Source organism: Psittacula echo (genome assembly GCF_963264785.1).
Source record: "Psittacula echo genome assembly, chromosome: 3".
NCBI classification, from domain to species: domain Eukaryota; kingdom Metazoa; phylum Chordata; class Aves; order Psittaciformes; family Psittacidae; genus Psittacula; species Psittacula echo.
Genome location: NC_137736.1, coordinates 96,683,361 through 96,702,694, shown reverse-complemented (window position 1 = coordinate 96,702,694; position 19,334 = coordinate 96,683,361). Strand labels below are relative to the sequence as shown.

Genomic DNA, 19,334 nt, shown 5'->3' with positions numbered 1-19,334 from the left:
TCCTTCACTGTTCCATTTCCCTTTGCCTTTGCCTCCTTTGCCTTTGCCTAGTTTTCTCAGTTAAGGTCCAACAAATTAAATCCTTCATAACTTTTCCTTGTTGGCAGTGTGGATATTTTTTCCTGCACCTTTTATGTTGTTAGCCAAGAGTGTATTCACTTTTCTCTAAGTGCCTGTGCTGTTTTTCTTCTTCTTAACCACCCATTGTGCTTTGTCACTGCCACCTGTCACTATGTGGAAGTGGCATATTGCCATTATCTTGGGTGTAGGTCTCATGGATTTGAGCCCATAGCTCTGAAAATATAGGCCTACACTATTAACTCTCATTGATTAAACATATTTTGAGCTGCTTGGCGTTGATAATTTACCAGTGATGTTCTCTGCTGGTTCCAGCCACAGCCAAGAGGAGAAGCCAAGAAGGTGATAGTTCATAAAAGAGAAAATTTCCTACAATGAAAAGATGACTTGTCACAAAATAGTTGATTTAAATTTGTTTCATGCACTGCCATGAGAGAGTTCCATTCTTCATGAGTCAAGCACAAATAAGGCAGAAGGGACCTGAGCCTGGGTTGTCAGAATTAAATGAACTCCAGCATTCAAACTAGATAGGTAACATGGGGAAGAACATGAACTCCTTCTCATACCAGGGCTATACAGGTCAGTTTTCAGTCTGTACCACACATTTTAGTTTTGCAGGCTCGTTGGGAAAGCAAAACTATTATTTAATTTTGTACAAGTTATTTTTGTTTGGATTTTTTTTTTTTTTTTTACTTTCCAAAGCACGAAAGCAGATTTGAAATGAAAAACTAAACAAAAATAGGCCCCATTTATTTAAAGTGGTAAAATTTCATATTTTCAAAAGGTACTCTTCAAATCTACATTTTGATCCAAATATTCCATAATGTGTCATGCCATTGCAAATAGTTTCATCAAACCATTGCTTGATTGCCATGGAATAAGATAACACCTAAGCGTAACTCAGGCTAGTGAAACTTATGGCCTACAATCTAGCAACTCATGCCTTAGGTAAAAATTTGTATTTCTTTGAGGAAATATCTCAATAAATTCATAGATGTGAATTCTGGGAAACCAAGGTCTTTTACAGTGAAGTGTAAATGTGAACTGCCTCCTTAAATAGCCTTTGAGAATAGACCCTAAGTTCTTGTTCTGACAAAACCAGCAGAATATTGTGTCTTCTGTTATTACATTACAAAGACGCGACCTTCTTGTCTTCTGGTTCATTGCAGCATTTTGCTTGGTGTGTGTCTTTGAGATTTTAATTCTGCAGTATTAAATCAGATGTGTTATTACTGCACAGTGAGATGTGCCAGTAGGTATTTAGGATCAAATTTGCATACTCTGACATCTGTTTTCCTGGGTGCTTTATAAACGGTTGAGTAATGTGGTGCCCAGAACATCACACAACTGGAGATAGTCTGAACCTTTCATCATTAAGTGGAACACTGCTCTGTCAGGTGCATTGAAACAAAACATTTTAATCTGCTTGTTTATGACATTCACATTTCAAAGCAGAATTTTGAACATTATGGTTTTCTTAATTCAAGCATATCTGTACCTAATGGCATCATCTTCAGAAATCACTTACTGCAAATAAGCTCCTTTAAAATGCTACATCTGTCTTATTTGCTGCAGGTAGCTAAATAGTTTCACCATCTAACAAAGACATCTCATTATATTTGAATATCTGTTTTTTAAATATAATGAGCAAAGGAGACATAAATATCTGCAAGTTATGTACAATGTCCTGGAACTTACCTCCTTTTTAAGTACACTGTTTCTGTATGAGCACAGGGAAGTTGTTCATGTGGCTTTCCATTTTAAAAAATGTAATTTGAAAAATTGAGAGGCTGCTTCTTTGCCAGGCACTGTATTATCCCCTGAAGAGAGAACAGATTGGAAATTTAAATAAGTAGATGGCAGTTACAGTGGAATGAACTAACCAGGAGTGCATCTTGTGCGAGGTTCAGGTAGCATCAAGCCTGACAATCTCAAGCCTTGCACATCATTTGATATATAAACAACATTTAATTGCTTGGGAGATAGGATATTTCAGTGAGAAGAAAGCCACGCTGTTTCATTATCCCTCAAAACTTGAGACCCAGACTTGTGGAGTGCTGCAGAAGCTTTGCGGTTATCCAGAGAGGCAAGTCTTACACAGCAAGGATAGAATTCAGAGCAGGGCTACATCAGAAGGGGAGGCAAAGCTGAGATTCTCTGAACAAACCCAATGAATGCCAGGTTTAATTGCTGCTGAAAGACTCCAGACCCTTTTTTTAGCACAGTCTTTTTTATTAGTAGTATATGAGGACAGAGCCTTACAACAGACATGTTGCAACACTTTAGCATCAAATCTGTTCACTCACCCTTCCTGTTTTTAGATCATCATTTTCTCCTTCCTTCTTCCATATGCTGCTGACATCTGCTGTGACACAATACATCTGGCTCCAAAAGCCTTGCACAGGGGCTGGGAGCAGGCACAGTGTGAGGGCAGGAGAGTGTAAGGTGGGTTCAGCTATCAGCAGCCTGGTAACCCGATTCCCTGGGCATCGCTCTCCCAAAGCCTGCAAGAAGTGCATTCACTGTTAAGTGTATTACTAAGTGTCCTCCCTCACCTACTCTGAATTGTACCAATGTAAATTTTAGAATTGTAATGTAAACCCACTTGATTAAATGTACCATACTGCAAAATGACTCCAGTTAATTAGTATGAACTGGGAAATTGCAGCTCACCGATCTGAAAGTTTGTGGTGTGATTTTGAGAAATAGGGAGGAAACTCAATACCCTCATAATTACTTTTTATTGGAAATAATGGCATCAGCAGGATAAGATAATGGATTTCTATGTCTCACATGAAACACCCACCTTACAGAGGTGGGTGTTTCATGTGATTTAATTTGGAAGAAAGAGTTCGATGATACAGGGGGAAGAAAGCACCTTTTAAGATATCTTTTAGTAATGGCATATGCATATTTTTCTCAAATCTAGTTTCAGCTAGTCATTTATTACATAACTGGAAAAGTTTCTTGGTTATAGCATACAGTTAAGGCTATTTAAGAAATAGTAAGGTAGATATTAATCACTCTTTAAAAGAACCCTGTGGCAGTAAGAATTTATATTCCTTGATTCTCACTTGTTATGCAGTGTCATTGGGTTAAAAATGTTATTAATCCCAAAAGTACCAGACTAATATTTGTGTTGCAAATTGTGTTGCAAATTACAATTGTGTGCACAATTACATAAGTATTTGAGCAGAGAAAAAAGAAGGTGAGGGTAGTAGGCTGAAGAGTTGTGTTTCTAGGTCAGTGGCAGGCACTCTGTACAGGAGTACAGAGTCTTAAGCCAAGAGAAAAAATAGGTTGTCGTTGTGGCAGTGAAAGTGGTGTGTGCTGGGAAGCAAATTGTTCCTGATGCACAGGGGAGCTGCGCTGAGCCTGCTGATGAGAGAGGTTAGTAAACCTTTTCCCTGACCTGATTCACCCTCAGCAGTCATCTGCTGTGGGTTATTATTTTTTTGTGTTAAATTCAGCCTTTGCAGTTCAGAAATCTTAGTTATAAACTGGTAAATTATCAAATAAGAGGACAGCTTAACAGTAACCTTGGCCATACATTTGGCTGCAGTTCTGTGGTGTTTGCATCTCAAACTGGCCTCTACCACTTTCCTGCAATAGCTGAACTGGACTTAGTTTGACAAACTGGAACTGGAGTGTGATCAGCTGAGCAGCTCGAGGCAGCCCTGAGGACAGTGTAAGCATGAGCAAAGGGGTACTGCTGAGTAGCTGGAGATGAGGCAGGGGACACAGCATCTTCCTATGGGACAGCTACAGCTGACAGAAGACAGGCTGTCAATCAGCGGTAAATAGATGAGACATATCCCATGACTCTTATCCCCTGTTGCACACCCTGCAACATTCTCAGTCATTCTCAGTCCTCACAAGAATATCTTTGAGGGGTGTTTGTTGACTGGATTTCTATTGGTCAGATTAGAGCTTAGCATGAAGACACACCACACCCTTCCCATCTTCTAGAAGGGACAGAGAAAAATAAGATCATTAATGCAACCCAAAACAAATGCAGCCAGCATAGGAGCTTTCTAGGTGTATCCATTAGAATAAAGAACAATAGCTTTCTCTTTTTAGCATCCCCTTGCAAGCCTAGGAGATTGCATTAGGGGAGCAAGATTAGGGGCAAGGGATAGTATGTGCTGAGTCTGGACAACACCATGGCCCATAGGACAGTGCAGAAGGATTGCTGTGATTTGTTGATTCAAACAGCACTTAAAGTCTCAAGTGTTGTATGAATCATCTCAGATACTTTTCAAATATTTGAGAAAGCCCAGGGTTGGGAAGATACTAACAAGGCTAAAAGCAACTGTAGCCCAGTGTTTGATCTTGTCCTATCTAGAGGTCCAGGCTACAATGTCACTCTCAGAATACAGAAATATAAAGTTAGCTATATTTTCAGTATACCTATAAATTTAAAAATTATAGTAATGAGTGTTTCAGTGCCTGGCTTCACAGTGATGAATTAGTCTATCTCTTGTCTAATGGCTAAGGGCTTAGACACCATTACCCAAGTTGTGAAAGCACCCTGAGAGATGAATAGTCACAACATTTCATGTTACTCTGAGCTGAATTCTGCCTTGTGTTACAGCAAGGAAACTCAATAAACTGAAAGTAAAATCTCTGTTTTCAACACCTTTCCCAGTACCCCATTTTGTAGCATTTCTTGTCATAGCTTCTTCTAAAAAGTTCATTCCGCTTGGAGTTGCTTAAATTACAAGCAGAAAACTGCAAAACGTTTGTCAAAAATTATTCCTTCTTCTTTTTTTTTTTTTTTTTTTCAATATAGAAATATCCCTGTTGACAATTTCGCAGGCAGCTTAGGGATGTATTTTCTTTCCTTTATGTTTCATTTCATCAAAGTTGGGAGCTAGGATTTAAGCACCAAATATCTTCAGTTGATATCAGAGAAATATGAAATATCTTATCTCTAGAGAGCTGTGATTGAATCTAGCAGCACCTGGAAATCTATCCACAGACACCCAGTGAGCCATCCTCAATAGATGGGTAAACATTAAAACAACATAGTAAACATCAAAGCTTGCAGTACACAGGTACACAGACGCTGGGTAGGTGGCTGTATCTGGTGTACTTGTGTAGCAATTGGGATTACTCTGACTAAATGTAGATGTCTGTGGCAGAAATGTCTATATATGAGCAGGTCACCCCAGGCTCCAATTACAGCTGGTTGAAGCAGGCACTTCTGGGGCACAGTTCACCTCACCCTCAAATACACAGCTAAAACAGGACTGGTGAAGCCTGTCCAACAAATGTCTATCTCTTGCAATTGAATGTACCAGGATCCTGGGGTTACTAAATCAGATGTTTACATAAAGGAGATGAATCCTGCCTTGTTTGCTTAAAACATGCTGTAACTTGAAGGAGAAAAAAACTTTAAGTGTGAGAAATAATTTGTCATGTGCTCATTTTAAAAGAACAATTACATATGGGAGCATGTTTTATGTAAGCAAATTTATTTTAAAGATATGTTTTTAAACACTGTATGTTTATGTAAATCCTACTGCAAGGAAATAATTTTGAACAGAATTAGGAGTTTTGTTCTATTTTTTTAACGAATGGCTGCAATCATGAGGCAGTTCATGCTCTGCTTAAATTAGATTCTATTGCTGCATTTCTTCTACTATTTATCTACTAAATAAAAAATAAATGAACAATCTGGTATAAGAATCTGATTTTCTAAATGAACCTCTGATTGCTCAGAAAGAGTCACTGCATTCTGGATGAAGAAAATTAATTCACGGTGAGTTACCTTATGCCAGTCACTGAGTAGTCAACTCGAATATGAAACTTAAAAATGAAGGTGAAATAAGGAAATTTTAAAACTGTAGAGAAAAGATTTTATTAACTAGTATGCTCCTGTTGTGCATGTATTACCCTCTAGCATTTTTTAATGCATCTTCTAATTATGTAATCAATGAAGATGCTGATGTTTACCAATGAAGGGATTTTTTCCTTCATTGGAAGGAAATTTGCTATTACAGAGCCATGAATTAACTGTAAGAGGTCCACAGACCTTTGCAGCTCCCTGGAAGTATAGTGTGTTGAAAACATGGGCATGGGTTGAATCAATGTGGCGGAAGGATGGCATATTTATGAATCTCCCTTACATACACCAATTTTGCCCAATAAAAACAAAAGGAGGGATGTTTTAATACAGCAAAACAACATAAAGATATGTACTGGAGAGAGATGAAAGAGAGAAAAAGAGAGAATGTTTCTGTGCAACTTATTTTCCTCAAGCACCTCCATGAAACATTTTTGCTCAGGGCTGCGCACTGTTTCTGCACAGGTCACAGTGTACTTCTTCAGAGGTGCTTCTAAATGTGCATCATTTCTCCCAACTTTGCTGTTCATGTCTTGACATAGATTGAATGGAATAATTGACTCTAAATGGTACTTCTGTGTTGGGTGATAAATTATATGTGATGATCTACAATGATGTGTACAAGGAAAAAATAGGAACATTCATCTGTAGTTACTGTCTACTCACAATCAGGCACATCGCTGGTGTTAACAGGCTGGTGCCATCCACAGAGTGACCTGACTGTACAGTATGTTTGAAATTGCATGATAACATTGCCAGAAGCCATTGCAGGTTATTCTTATTGACTACTGTAATTATAATAAACATCATGTTCCAGGGGTGAGTTCTTGGCTGTACTGGATCTGTGGCATTCAGCTCTCATGCATTTCAGCAAGCTGAACATTTTGCCCAAGCCTTTTGAAGACCTTTATCCTAGTGTTTTCTTACAATGAAGAGGTTTTGCATGAGTCTTGTTTATATTTGGCTTTTCCGAGGCCCATATTCTGCCAACCTCACTCGTCAGAGCTACTTAATACATACCTGCCACATACGTATCCAGCAAAGCATGAAAGTGGAGTCTAATTCAAGGGGGCAATATGGAAAGAAAAGATGTCCGTCTGTCTCTTTCTCCCCAGAGACAATTATTTAATGAATTATGATGATGAATCACATGCAATGTTACAACAGCTACATCATCATACAAGGATGATACGATATTCTTATTTTGCAATTCTTTTCAAGGATCTTGGGCAAACATGCCTCTCCAGCTGTGTAGAGCAAAGCCTATTGCTGTAGCTGAAAGCATATTTCACTTAATAAGATGCTAAAGATCAGGCAACGTAAAATGTATGCTTCACAGGCTGTGGGCACAGAGCATGTCACTAGCTCTCTCTGTACCATAGGCTTCTTGCCTTTTAGGGAAGTGATTACTGATGCAGAATAGAAGCCCAAATCATCGCTTAAGAATTAGTATTTCATTGTTCTTTGTACGTGGAAAGCAGAGTCTTATAAGCTATGTCCCACATTTCTTCATCCTATAACACAGTTGGTTGGGTTTAGTGTTTTCCAGTTTTCATTTTAAGTGTCTTCTGGTTATAACTATACTACTTCTCCCCACCGTAACAGTTAGCTTCTCCTATAGAAAGGCATACCTACTACCTAAAATATATATATAAAGAAATCTAACCAAGAAGGACTAGATGAGATGCTGAAAATGATTTGCTGGGAAATTGAAGTTTTATAGAATAAAATCCTGGGGTAAAAATAAGACCAAATTACACAAAAATGGTTCCACAGAAAGGCACTCTGTTGTAATAATATTTTCTTGCAGTTCAGCCTGAATGGGGCTTAAAAAGAAATGTTTCCTTTTAATCCCAATGAAGGCAGAAGTGTAATGGATGCTGCGCTAAGAGTCTTCTGAGAAAGCTGAGAGCACTGTCAGAGGAAAGAAGATTACTTGTGGAGGAAGTGCACAAAATCTAGCCACCAGTTTCGGAAGTCTTTCTGCAGAGAAATATAACTTCTGTTACCTGTAGCCATAAAGCTGTAATCCAGGTGTTTGCCTGTATTCAGCTGGAATCCTTTTAAAAAAAAATATGTAAATCAAAACACAGACAAATCATACAAAACAAATACAGACACATCATCTGTTCAAAGCAGTTCCTTGTAATTAATCAGTGCTTTGAGGAGGAATTGTTCAGCCTTGTCGTTGTTCATTAATTAAGAATGTGGTGTTAGTGAAATCCATTGACAAAAGTACAGCTGAGCTCAAGCTCCAAGACTGAGCTTTTGAACGAGCAGATTAACGTGGACACATTTCATTTCTTCAGTGGGGTCCTGTAACATAGGGGTCTCCTCACTCCCACTATAAGGTCATTCCATATCACTGAACGGCTTAAGGGAGACATTGTGAAAGTAAAAAGTCAGGCCACAGGAAAGGGGGGAGGGGATGCTTTTTGTTGTGCGAAAGCTATTAAAATAAGCAGGAGACAAGTCTTGAAGGAAGATTTATGTAGCTTCATGTGCAGTATTGGCTTCTTACATCTAATAGAACAAAGGACCCAAAAGTTGCCCAAAATGATATACTGCAAGCAGGATTTATGGTGATTTTAATGTGACACAGAGCAGAAAATGTGTTCTCGGCAGGATATTTATGCCTGCAATTTAAAACCTGTGCTTTGATTGTTCTAGATGATAGCAAGTTTTCAGAGGCCATCACAGTGCTGCTTACCTGGATTGAGCGAGGTGAGGTGAATCGTCGCTCTGCAAACCAGTTTTATTCGATGGTGCAGTCAGCCAACAGCCACGTCCGCCGGCTCATGAATGAAAAGGCTGCTCATGAGCAAGAAATGGAGCAAGCCAAGGAGAGTTTCAAAAATGCCTTAACAGGAATCCTTACTCAATGTAAGTAACTCCTTTTTGTCCACTGTTGTTGTAGTGATAGTGGTGGTGGTGGTAGTAGGTTTTTTATTGTTTGTTTGGGGGTAAGTAGTTGCAATGCAGTCATATTCTACTTCATATCCTATTCCATACTCTGTGGCAATTTGGAGCAACAAGGACCATTCCTAAGAGCTTATTTCTCAAGGTGAGCAAAGTTTCAGTAGTTTTTTTATTAATAGATGAAGACGTGCTCTATGCATAATGTCTACTATTGTGTAGACATAACACTTCAGGAACAGACCAGAGTCAAGCCTTCCTGCTCTGAGCAAAGATCATGCTTATGTGGAGAGAAATGATATGTAGCCTGTGTGTTGCAGCTAGTTAACTAGGCCACTTACAGAATAGAGGACAATTAGGTTATATTTTTAGTCTGGGTTTAGGTAAAAGGAAGGAGGATTCAGCAACTTTTAGGGACATATTCAAAGTGTACAGGCCATCCCCAAAGTAGAAGAAAATGCTGTACTTCTGCTGGCTTTGGGACTGCTTGGCTGATATAATGCCATTATTAATTTGGCAGATAAGCTGCCTTAAATATTTAGTGCTGGCAGCTATTTTCTTAGTATAGAAATATGATCCATGAAGTTACCTTAATGAGGTTCCCTCATAAAACAATAATTGGGATACTTACCTAGAAGTGTTCTTCAAATGGAAGGAAAGAGAAGAGAGGAGAGAAGAGGAGAAGAAGGAGAGGAGAGGAGAGGAGAGGAGAGGAGAGGAGAGGAGAGGAGAGGAGAGGAGAGGAGAGGAGAGGAGAAGAGAGGAGAGGAGAGGAGAGGAGAGAAGAGGAGAGGAGAGGAGAGGAGAGAAAAAAGAAAATATGAGAAGACAGGAGAAAAAACAAAAGACAAGGAGAAAGAAAACTAATTTCATTGTTGCTGGATTTTAATGTCTACTCATGGCTGCTCAAGCAAGAGGCTTTATGATACTCAGAAGGGTGGAACCTGAAGCCAGCTCTCACAGGCAAGTTAAAAACAAAAACCAAGACAATTTTCCAGATGGAGGGCAATGCACTTGTTTGTTACACTGTAATTTCTGAATCAGACTCCTAATCTTTACATTAAAAAATAAGCCCTAAATGCTTTAATGCAATATTTTTCTGGTCCCTCGGTAGTCATCCTTCAGAAGTTAGGGCTGAAAGCGTAAATTTGGATGGGCTTGCCTTGGTTAAGAGAACAGCCCCTGGAAGCTTCCTGCGTATGTGATGGAGAGTTCAGCATCCCAGAAGACCAGTTCACTTCAGGGCACTAATTAAATGTCCTTCTATTTAAGAGCTTAGATACATGAATTTGTGAAGAAAGATTTTGGGCCAAAGGCATTTGATTTCTGAGAACATATGTTCAGTGAGTAAATTTTAAAGACCAGCTAATTCTCTTTGTGATTTGCTAGGCAATGCCGTCTTCCATCTCAGCATCTAAAAGACAGTGTGAGGAGCAGAGACGCAGGCACCACACATGGCCATGCTGTTCAGTTCACACCAGCGCCTCTGTAGTTTTGTGTGCAGCAGCCAGCCCTAGTGCTCAGAAATGCCTTCTTCAGCTGCATTAAAAAAAAATCCCCCATTGTCAGCAGGCAGAACTTTAGTTAAATCAGTCTAAATTAGCCCATTTGTCACCAACTGTTGTAGAACATCTGTCACTTGGAAATAGAGATCCCTGTAGTTTCAGGTGGAAACTTGCAGTTTTGGCTCTCTGGTTTTTTCCAATAATGTGCTGAATGACGAACTTATGAAAACAGAAATGGGTCTAGCTTCAGTACATGAGTTTTGCAGTGCCACAGTCACAGCTATGCCTGGAAGAGAATTTCTGACAGATCTGGCCTAGGAGGACAAGGTCAGCAAAAAAAAAAAACAGGCTCAGGGAAGGGCGTTGCACTCTGTGGATTTTGTAAGAGCAAATTTTACGAGCTTTCCAGATGCTCCACATTGGTTATTTTATAAGCATCATGAACATTGGCCATTATTAGCATTAGTGTGCCTTATTGAAATGCTCTGCAAACTTGCTACAAACGGATAATGTTTTTGCTTTACTCGTGTATATGCCTAAGATTGCTAAACATGCGACTGTGAAATGAGCTTAATTTTCTCAAGAATTTTCCTGTACTTGAATTGATCTGAGGTTTTCATGTATCCTTTTCCATTGTTTACCCACAGCTTTGTCTAATCTGTTATATGTCACTTGCTTTATGAAGAAGAATTTGAAAATACTAGATGTCCAAAATAGGTGTGTGTGATCTATTAAATTCTGCAGAGTGACAAAAATAACACTTCTGCTGTTTTGCAGTAAGGATCTGAAAGTCTAGTGTAATGCTGCAGCTATGTGGCCGTTTGACATAAATATTACAGTACTTCTAAAATACCATGTGGCATTTGTCTTTCATTAACTAGGTCAGATGTCCAACTCTGAGCTGACCATTCTGGTCTTTCTTTGCAGTCAGCAGAGAAAAATAAGTATCTCCAGGGGATGAGTCATCAGACCAACCTCATGGTGCTCTTCCAGTGAGATGAATCATCCCTTGGAGATGCCATTATTTCTCTGCTGCCCATAGAGGATTCGCAGGGGGCCTAGCTCAGAGCCAGATGTCCAACTTTTTACATGCCTTACGCAGGGCAGATTAAGCGCACTTACTGTGTGTAGTCTTGATATAGAAGGACGTAGTGTAAGGGAAAAACTTGGGGTTAGATAAAAATGCCAACATTGTAGCAGTGAATGTTAAGGGGAGTAAAGAAGAAATACATAAAGAAAATGGACTTCAAGTGCGCTCACCTGGAACACACGCACGTCAATGTAGCTCTTAGTATAAAATGCTTTCTTATTAATGAGGATTAGTGTGGCCAGAACATTTCATCTTACGGCCAAGAAGTACAGGTATCGAAATCCCTGCTACGCATTTCTTCCTGGAGGTATTTAGAAGATTACCAGGAGGATTACCCCTAAAAATTTGGGTCAAGTGTTCAGCATGTGAATTAATTACCTGACTTGTGCCAGGATAATCTGTGAAATAAAGTGTATTACTGCTGTCAGACCACCAATTTACAGCCCCTAATGTAAGTTCTGCAGGGAGTCTTAGTGTTGTTATGGTGCTTCTTCAGTTATTTAGGGGATAAAGAGAGAAAAATGTCACTTCCTTCTTTTTTATTAAATCACTTAGTTTTTCAAGATTTGAATCAGTGCTTAAAATATGATTGTTTTCCAGGAGTTCTGATGTTTCTGTCTTTGTGGTTTGATTTCCAAATTGTTCCACTTTGCTTCCATGTCACAGTTACATGTGACACTGCTCCCTGACTTTCCATGCATCTGTTTCATTTCCTCTCAAACCACCTTTTCAGCCTAAGGCTTATAGATGTTGATCCTCATGTTTAAGAAAAACGAAAGCCCTAGAGACATCTGCATTGGGCTGTTTTTTAGGCTACACCAAATCTGCAATTCTGTCATCTAACTTTCTCCTCCATGCACTGTAAACTTCGTCTACCTTTTATTGAGGTTTCAGACTATTTAGTACAGTCACCATGATAACATTTTCAAAAGTACCTATAAGTGAGTGGAGATGCCAAATCACATATTCAAAAGTTAATTTGGTATCTCGAGAGTCAGACGTACAAGGGGGTGGAAGTGTCCCAGTGTGCAAGTAGATAGATACACAGTGTAATGAACAGAAGTGCCCCATGGCTGGGTACTGAGCAGCTTATGACAATCACTTATTTGATCATTTTTGTCAATTTTAAATTGCTTCTTTAAGGCACTTAGACACAAGGTCCCCATCAGGGTCTATGAACCGGTCTCTCTCATGCTTGTGGTGGAAAATTAGGAGGGTGTGTTTTTATCACGGAGCCCCCCAGCCAGATTACCTCCTTGTCGCATGGTGGCCTTTGCTTTCATTCTCTCCTTGAACTTCTGGGAAGTTCAGTGCATAGTAATGAGGATGATCTTTTGGAAAAATGTGTTTAAATACCCTGAATACCAGTGAAGGAGCTGAATTTAAGCCTCCTTTCTTTCAAGAGTGCTCTAAATGGTGAAGTCCAGTGTTCTGGAAGGTGGTATTGACCTTCCTTAAGGTGTTTGACAGACAGCTTTTAGGCACCTGATCCAGAATGAATGCCAGCGAGAGGGAGATGTCCCTCCAGGAGATTAGGGGTTTTTTTGTCTCCTTGCCTCCTGTACCACCACACTGGACAGAGAGAACAGCTGTATCTATGGCACATCCCCATCTAGGAAATGTGCCTAGCAGCTAGTAAGGTAGTGGCAATCCAGTGTAGCAATCCCCAGCACTCAGTATTCAGGGCCAGTATTTACCAGTAGTCCATCCTGATATTCTCAGAGGACCTTGTGGGCAAACTATATACCGACAACTTGTCTTTTCATTTCAGCTACTAAATGTCATGCCATCATGATAAACAGTAAAAGCAGAACTGTTAAGAAGTTTAACACAATTTATAAGTGACAGGATGCAATCTTCATTAGTACTGCTGGAGTATTTGTAATTTGTAAAATAGACTTTTCCACTAACTAAAAAGAAAATGCTGGGATCTTTTTCTTGGTGCAGTTCTAATTGTGGTCAGGGACCCAAACCTTGTAGTCTTTAGCCACTTATGACATTTTAAAATACAAAGATTCATATCTGTGAATAAAAGTGGCATTATTAATTCTTTCAAAGAAGGAAAGGGACACCATCTGAGTGAGTCACTACTTTGCCTGGACTATAGGCTGATTTCTGAGAGGGTCAGAAAAAGCACTGCAATTTTCATAATGTCACTGGTGGACATTTGCTACAAAAGCCATAGTGGTGAGGGAGGAAAAGCCGTCTATTATGTGAGTGGTATCCCAGCTTTGCAAGGATCTGTGATCAGAGTGATACTATCCTCTAAATATAACAGCTCCCACATAGGCACATTATTGTACTATGCTGATACGGGTGAGGGAGAAAGTGGGGAGTAACTCCAGGGCAACTGGAGTATAAGGCACCATCTAAAGCAAGTGCACAGTACCACCAGCAAGAATTTTATGACAACTCTACCTGCCATTGCCTGCTTTGATTTTTTGAAAATGCTCTCAAGATCTGAACTGCACAGTCCAGTTCCAGTCATTGTGTAGGTATTCTTCGCCTCTTGCTATCTATCGAGAAAAATTGATTTTTACTCCACAGCTCAATATACAGGGTGCCTGACACTTTTTGTTTGCTGCCAATAAGCTAGTTTGCTTCCTTATACTCTTGTATTGCATGTAAATGTGTAGATGGAAGTAGAAACAAAGAAATCTTTCAAGAAGTCCTGAAGCCAGAGAGACCTGGAATTATGAGATTATGCAGTTTACCTGATTAGCTTGTTGCTAAGCATCCTTATCCCTTTTATTCATGACACAGGATATGAGACTAGATGCACCTTTTTGCTGATTCAGTAAAGCTGTTCATTAAGAAGAATCAAAGGTTTGGGGAGCAGACCTTTGTGTGGCAGAACTTCAGTGGTGTATTAAAGTACACTGACTTTTTATCAAATAGCTAATAGGTTTTTGCTATAAATACCCCTTTCCCCCAAAAAAAAAATTTAAAAAATGAAAAAGGAAGTTAAATAATTGTGAAGGGAAATGCATTCTCAACCAACTGAATAAAATTGTTTCTTCAGGTTTGTTCATTTTCATTTTCTGATCTCTATATATGATTTGATGTGTTTTAACATTATCAGTGCCTTCACAGATAGGATCTGATTTTTTGTTATAAAATGGTAGAAAAAAACATATAAAATCCTTTTTGAGCTTTCTTCAATAAAGGATTGAGATCAGTTCTGTTTTTCTTATTACAGGCTCACTTCAAAAGTTGCTCTCTTACTTTAGAAAAGGTAGAATTTACATTGCTATGATGGTGATTACTAAATCACCATCTTATCTGATTTGCTTTACAATCCTTACTGAAGTCCTTTCTCCCAGTAATCCTTCCTCCTTCCACTTTTTAGTATATTCTCTCAGTACTAAAAATGGAGCCAGTTTCATTACGGATATTGAAAGTATGCTGGTTAAAATTCTCTTAGAGGTCAGGCTTGTTACACACATTCATGCTTTCTGAGAATTCTTTCAATCGCTCTGCATTAATAAAAACTTTTAAAAGGATTTTCCTGCTCTTTAATTGTCCAGGCTTACACTCCTTCTTTCATTCGCCAGTGACTAATTCAAAAATATGAGCTTTCTTAATGTGCAATTTTTAGGTCATCATTAAGCTCTTTGTGAAAAAGATTGAGTCATATAATGTGTTTTTTACAGTGCAGCCCAGATCTCAGTTGGTGTCATAGAATGCCATTATAATACAAATAAAAACATTAATCATTCATGTCATTAGTTGCCACTGTTACTTTCTACCTTGATGTATTTCTAAAAAAAAATTAAATACAAAATAGCCTCCACAATCCATCCAGTCCCTTTTGATTAGCTCATTTAGTCAGTGTGCTCTTTGCTTGCTTCTGTACCAATAATTTGTCCAGTAAAGCTCAGCTGGGTATCTCTATCCTTTTTTACTTGTCCTCCCATTTTCTGTTGCATGTACACATGTCCTCAAAAGCATTTCTATTCAGGATGCTGCAGCAGTAGCAGAGAATAGAGATGAAAGACTCCATTTCTATTTCACCTTGCATTCTTACAATTCCTTTCCACTTTCTGGTAGCATAACCCTTTGTGGTTGCAACCCGTAGTGTTTCAGATAGCTTATTCCTTTGTGTTTCATTTTCTTTGAATTTCTTTGTTCCTTTCATTGTCTGTAGCCTTCACTCCACCTAAAGTCAATAGGAATCTTGGTATCGATTTAGGCATGGCCAGAATTTCAACAGAAGCTCTTCTCCTGTTATTTTTAAGACTTTTTTTTTTTTTTTTTTTTTTTTTTTTATTTAGGCCATTAAATATGCATGGTGGGTTTTAGCAAAATCAAAGCACTGACTCCAAAGAGGTTTCAGTCTAAGGCCCCACTTTAACAAGTCACACCAGTTGCATGAATCCTGAAGATTTCCTAGATGATGAAGCAAAGTTGAAAGCAAATAAGCATGTGCTTGAATCACATGGAAATCTCTGCTTGATTTTGAGCAGCTTTGTTGAGTAGAGATGGAGGTAAGGGCCCGATGCTTCACAGAACTGAATTGTAAATGTTGTATGGAAATGAACAGTATGGGATGGGAGTAAGTCATTAGAGCAAGGAAGGAAAGTTGGAGGGTTCACCCAAAAGGTTTTCTGAATTTGTTGTGCGTATCATGCAGCTTACACATCTAAAACTCCTCATGCTGGTTATAAGTGAATGAAAAAACCTAATGAGTATGAATATGAATAGCCCTATGCAGCTATTACTGATTGAAATGCTTCCTTTAGTAGGCACTAGTCTTGCTTCATGTCAAATCACTGGATTTGTCCTAAATGGTGTAGTTAGTGATGATAACTAAGAGATGTTATGAGGGCAGGAAAAGAGTTTTTGAAAGGGGAGGGAAAGATGGATACACACAGTATGAGGGAACAAATATACAGAAGGAAGATAAGACTGGAGGCAGTAAACAAAGAGATGAAGACAAGTCATGGCAGGCAAGGAAACATAAGGTATGACAGCAAATGAAGAAGTAAATGTTCCTACAAAAGATGTGTGAGACGATTTTTTTGTTTTGATTGCCAGAAGAGCCTATGGCTGTTGAAGCCTCCTCATCCACCTCCCTCTTCTTTTTCTTTACCAAAAGTAACCATATTAAACCTGAAACAAACAGCCTTCCTGATGCCCTAGAAGCATTCTAATCTGCAAGATCCCTGGGCTATTACTACTTAGAGACAATCCACTCGCTAATGAGACCTGGCAGAGTTCAGTCACATTTGTGATGCTCCTTCATCTCAGAGTTCTCTTGGGGACCTTTTTTTTAGACAGGCTTACCAAAAATAGTTGTTCCTACACTTGCTATTTTTAAATCTCAGAACTGAAGAAAAGGTCCTCCTAACCATAAGTACAATGAGAACAGCTAATTAAATGCAGTGAGTTCAGGATGGCCTACAATCTTGTCAAGATGATGAAGAAAGTAACATTCATTTAATCTTCCTTTGGATTGGGGGCTATGGGTTCTGTGGCGCTTGTTTTTTTGTTTTGTTTGGGGTTTTTTATGGTTGTAAATAAGGTTTGTGAAGTCTGTTCTGTAATATAGGGTACTGTACATTTGTACCTGCCCTACTGTGTTGTGCTGGCCTAATGTCAGGTTACTGTTTGTTGAGAAATGACATGGAGGTGAAGTGGTCTTGTTGAGTCCAAGTGATTTGCCACATGGCACAGTGCCAGCACTTGCTGTTACACTAAGCTGTCAGTTTCTTTGTTGTAAATTAAACCATGTTTCATAACCTAAAAGATTTTCAAAGCTTATTTGTAGACAGATTTTCTAGCAGGTTCTGCCCTGGCAGGGCAAACTGGGCTATCTTTAATCAGAGTCTATTTTTTTTATTTCAAAATTTAACAAGGATTATTCTTCCATTTCTAGAGCTAATAATTCTTGATCTAAATACCTCAGACAAGTTATTGTGCAGTTTTCAGTATAAATCCTAAAAATGTGGCATTTTCAGTATCCCCATAATGCTGCTTCTTTTACTCTTCTTCACTGGGTTTCTTAGCTCAAAGAAGAGGAAAGGAAAACAACAGCTGCTGACACTGAAGTTCAATGGCTTTAGAAGACAGGGATTAAGATATGTGCTGCAGTATTTTTTATGTTGTCCTTCATCTATGTGGAAGAATCTGCTTATTGTATTATGAAAAAATATTTCTATCTGCATCACTCAGTTGTAGACCACTGACATTCACTCAGCTTCTTAATAACTCACACAAGCATGTTGACTGGGACCAGTCTAAGCCAGACAGAAGAGAAGAGCACCAGATCAACACCTTCTGCTGGTCGCAAACACTGTAGGCGTAGTCCAAGGGAAATGTAAAAATAATACAGTGTAATTTAGGGGAGGACACTTAGACTTATTTCTCATTCTTTCCAGTATTCAGGTAGGTGAGACATGGCAGGCAAAAGAGAAAGACATCCTTCTTCCTTTGGTAAGCCTTGTAATGCCTCTGTAACACAGACCTCTGCATCAGGATGAGAACAGAAGAGATGACGCTGCTAGTAGATGACTCTGTCTAGAGGATTAAATTAAGCTGAGCTAGAGCAGGCTTGTCCATACTGTTCAACTGTAAGAAAGATGGTGCTCTGAGCCAGCTAGGATTTCTCCATAAAGTGTGGGTACAATTTAGAGTTTGGTGCAGGCCAAGTAGTTTCCCCGAGAACAATCTTTTTGGGGAGAGAGAAGGGTTGCTGCTGCATGGACACTCAGAATGTTGTGCCAGTGGGTTTCAGGGAATGAGAATAGTCCCTGGCTGGTTTTGATTGCTAGTACAAATGTCATTGTTGGCTTTAGGGCAAGTTGAAGAATGGTAGCCTTGCAAGCTGACTTCCTACACAGCAAAACAATTTGGGAGATAAATCACTGGAGATACTGTTCTCTTGGTCTGTCCAAAAAGGTAGAATTTGGGGATATAATTGAGAAGTCTTGTAGTTTTCTCCTTTACCATGCTATGTCTTAAGATTTTGTCTTAAGGAACCTACAACCACCTAGACAGCACTCAGACCAAACAGTAGCCTCCTCTTCTCCAATGGAGTTGCAGCCACAGTTCGCCTTCTTTTTGATACCCATGGATTTAATTCTGTGTTGCTTTTTGTTTTAATTAAAACAAACAAAAACAAAAAACCAAACACAAAACTCCTACAAAACCAAAACCAAACCGGAGAGGGATGCCATTTATTTGTGGCAGATGAGCCATTTTGTGTAGCTGTCAAAATCTGTCTTCGCTGAACAAATCTATAATGGTGTTTGTTTACGTACACAGCTGATGACCAGAAGTATTTTACTTTACTTGAGGACCCATCCCTTGCAATATCTGCAGTCTTGTCCAGGGAGACATTTCCAACTTTTTTGTTTTCCTACTCTGCTGGTCAATGGCAATCACATCTGTTTCTCCCTCTGTGTCATGTGAGTTGGGTAACAGGAAGGGGCTGCAGGTTTTCAGCTGTTAGTGTGTGAAAGGCAAATTCTTTTCTGAAAATAAACAGTATCATAACCAGAACACTGAGGATTTGTCCCAGATTAATAAAAAAAAACCCATATTTTTCTTTCATTACTGTGCAATCTGTCTACTGTGTTTCTTATTGATGTCACATGTCATTTGCGTACGTGCAATTTTAGCCTTGGACTTAATGTTAGGTTCTGTTCAGTATGTCACCAAATGCCTTCCAGGACTGTTGCCAAAAATATTCTTTTTCCTACCCAAAACTGACCTGGAGACTCTAATTCATTCACTTACAGCATCTAGCCCTGACTACTGTAATTCCTTGGTTTGCTGGGCTTGGAGCCAAATCAATTGGCAGACTGCAGCTTAGTCAGAATTCAGCAGCAAGGCTTCTGACCCAAACCACGCCAACTCTATATCCTGCCTGTGCTGTGAATCTATATTTGAAAAA

The 19,334-nt window shown here is 39.1% G+C and overlaps 1 protein-coding gene across 1 annotated transcript in view; it reads left to right on the top strand.

The window, feature by feature from the left end:
• Positions 1 to 19,334, top strand: part of ENOX1 (ecto-NOX disulfide-thiol exchanger 1) — a gene marked incomplete at its 3' end in the record, with an annotated part of 138,140 nt that overhangs the window by 46,708 nt on the left and 72,098 nt on the right. Inside the window, exon 5 of the mRNA XM_080613609.1 lies at positions 8,597 to 8,809. Coding sequence (XP_080469735.1) covers positions 8,597 to 8,809 — 213 coding nt within the window. The remainder of the gene's footprint in view (positions 1 to 8,596; positions 8,810 to 19,334) is intronic.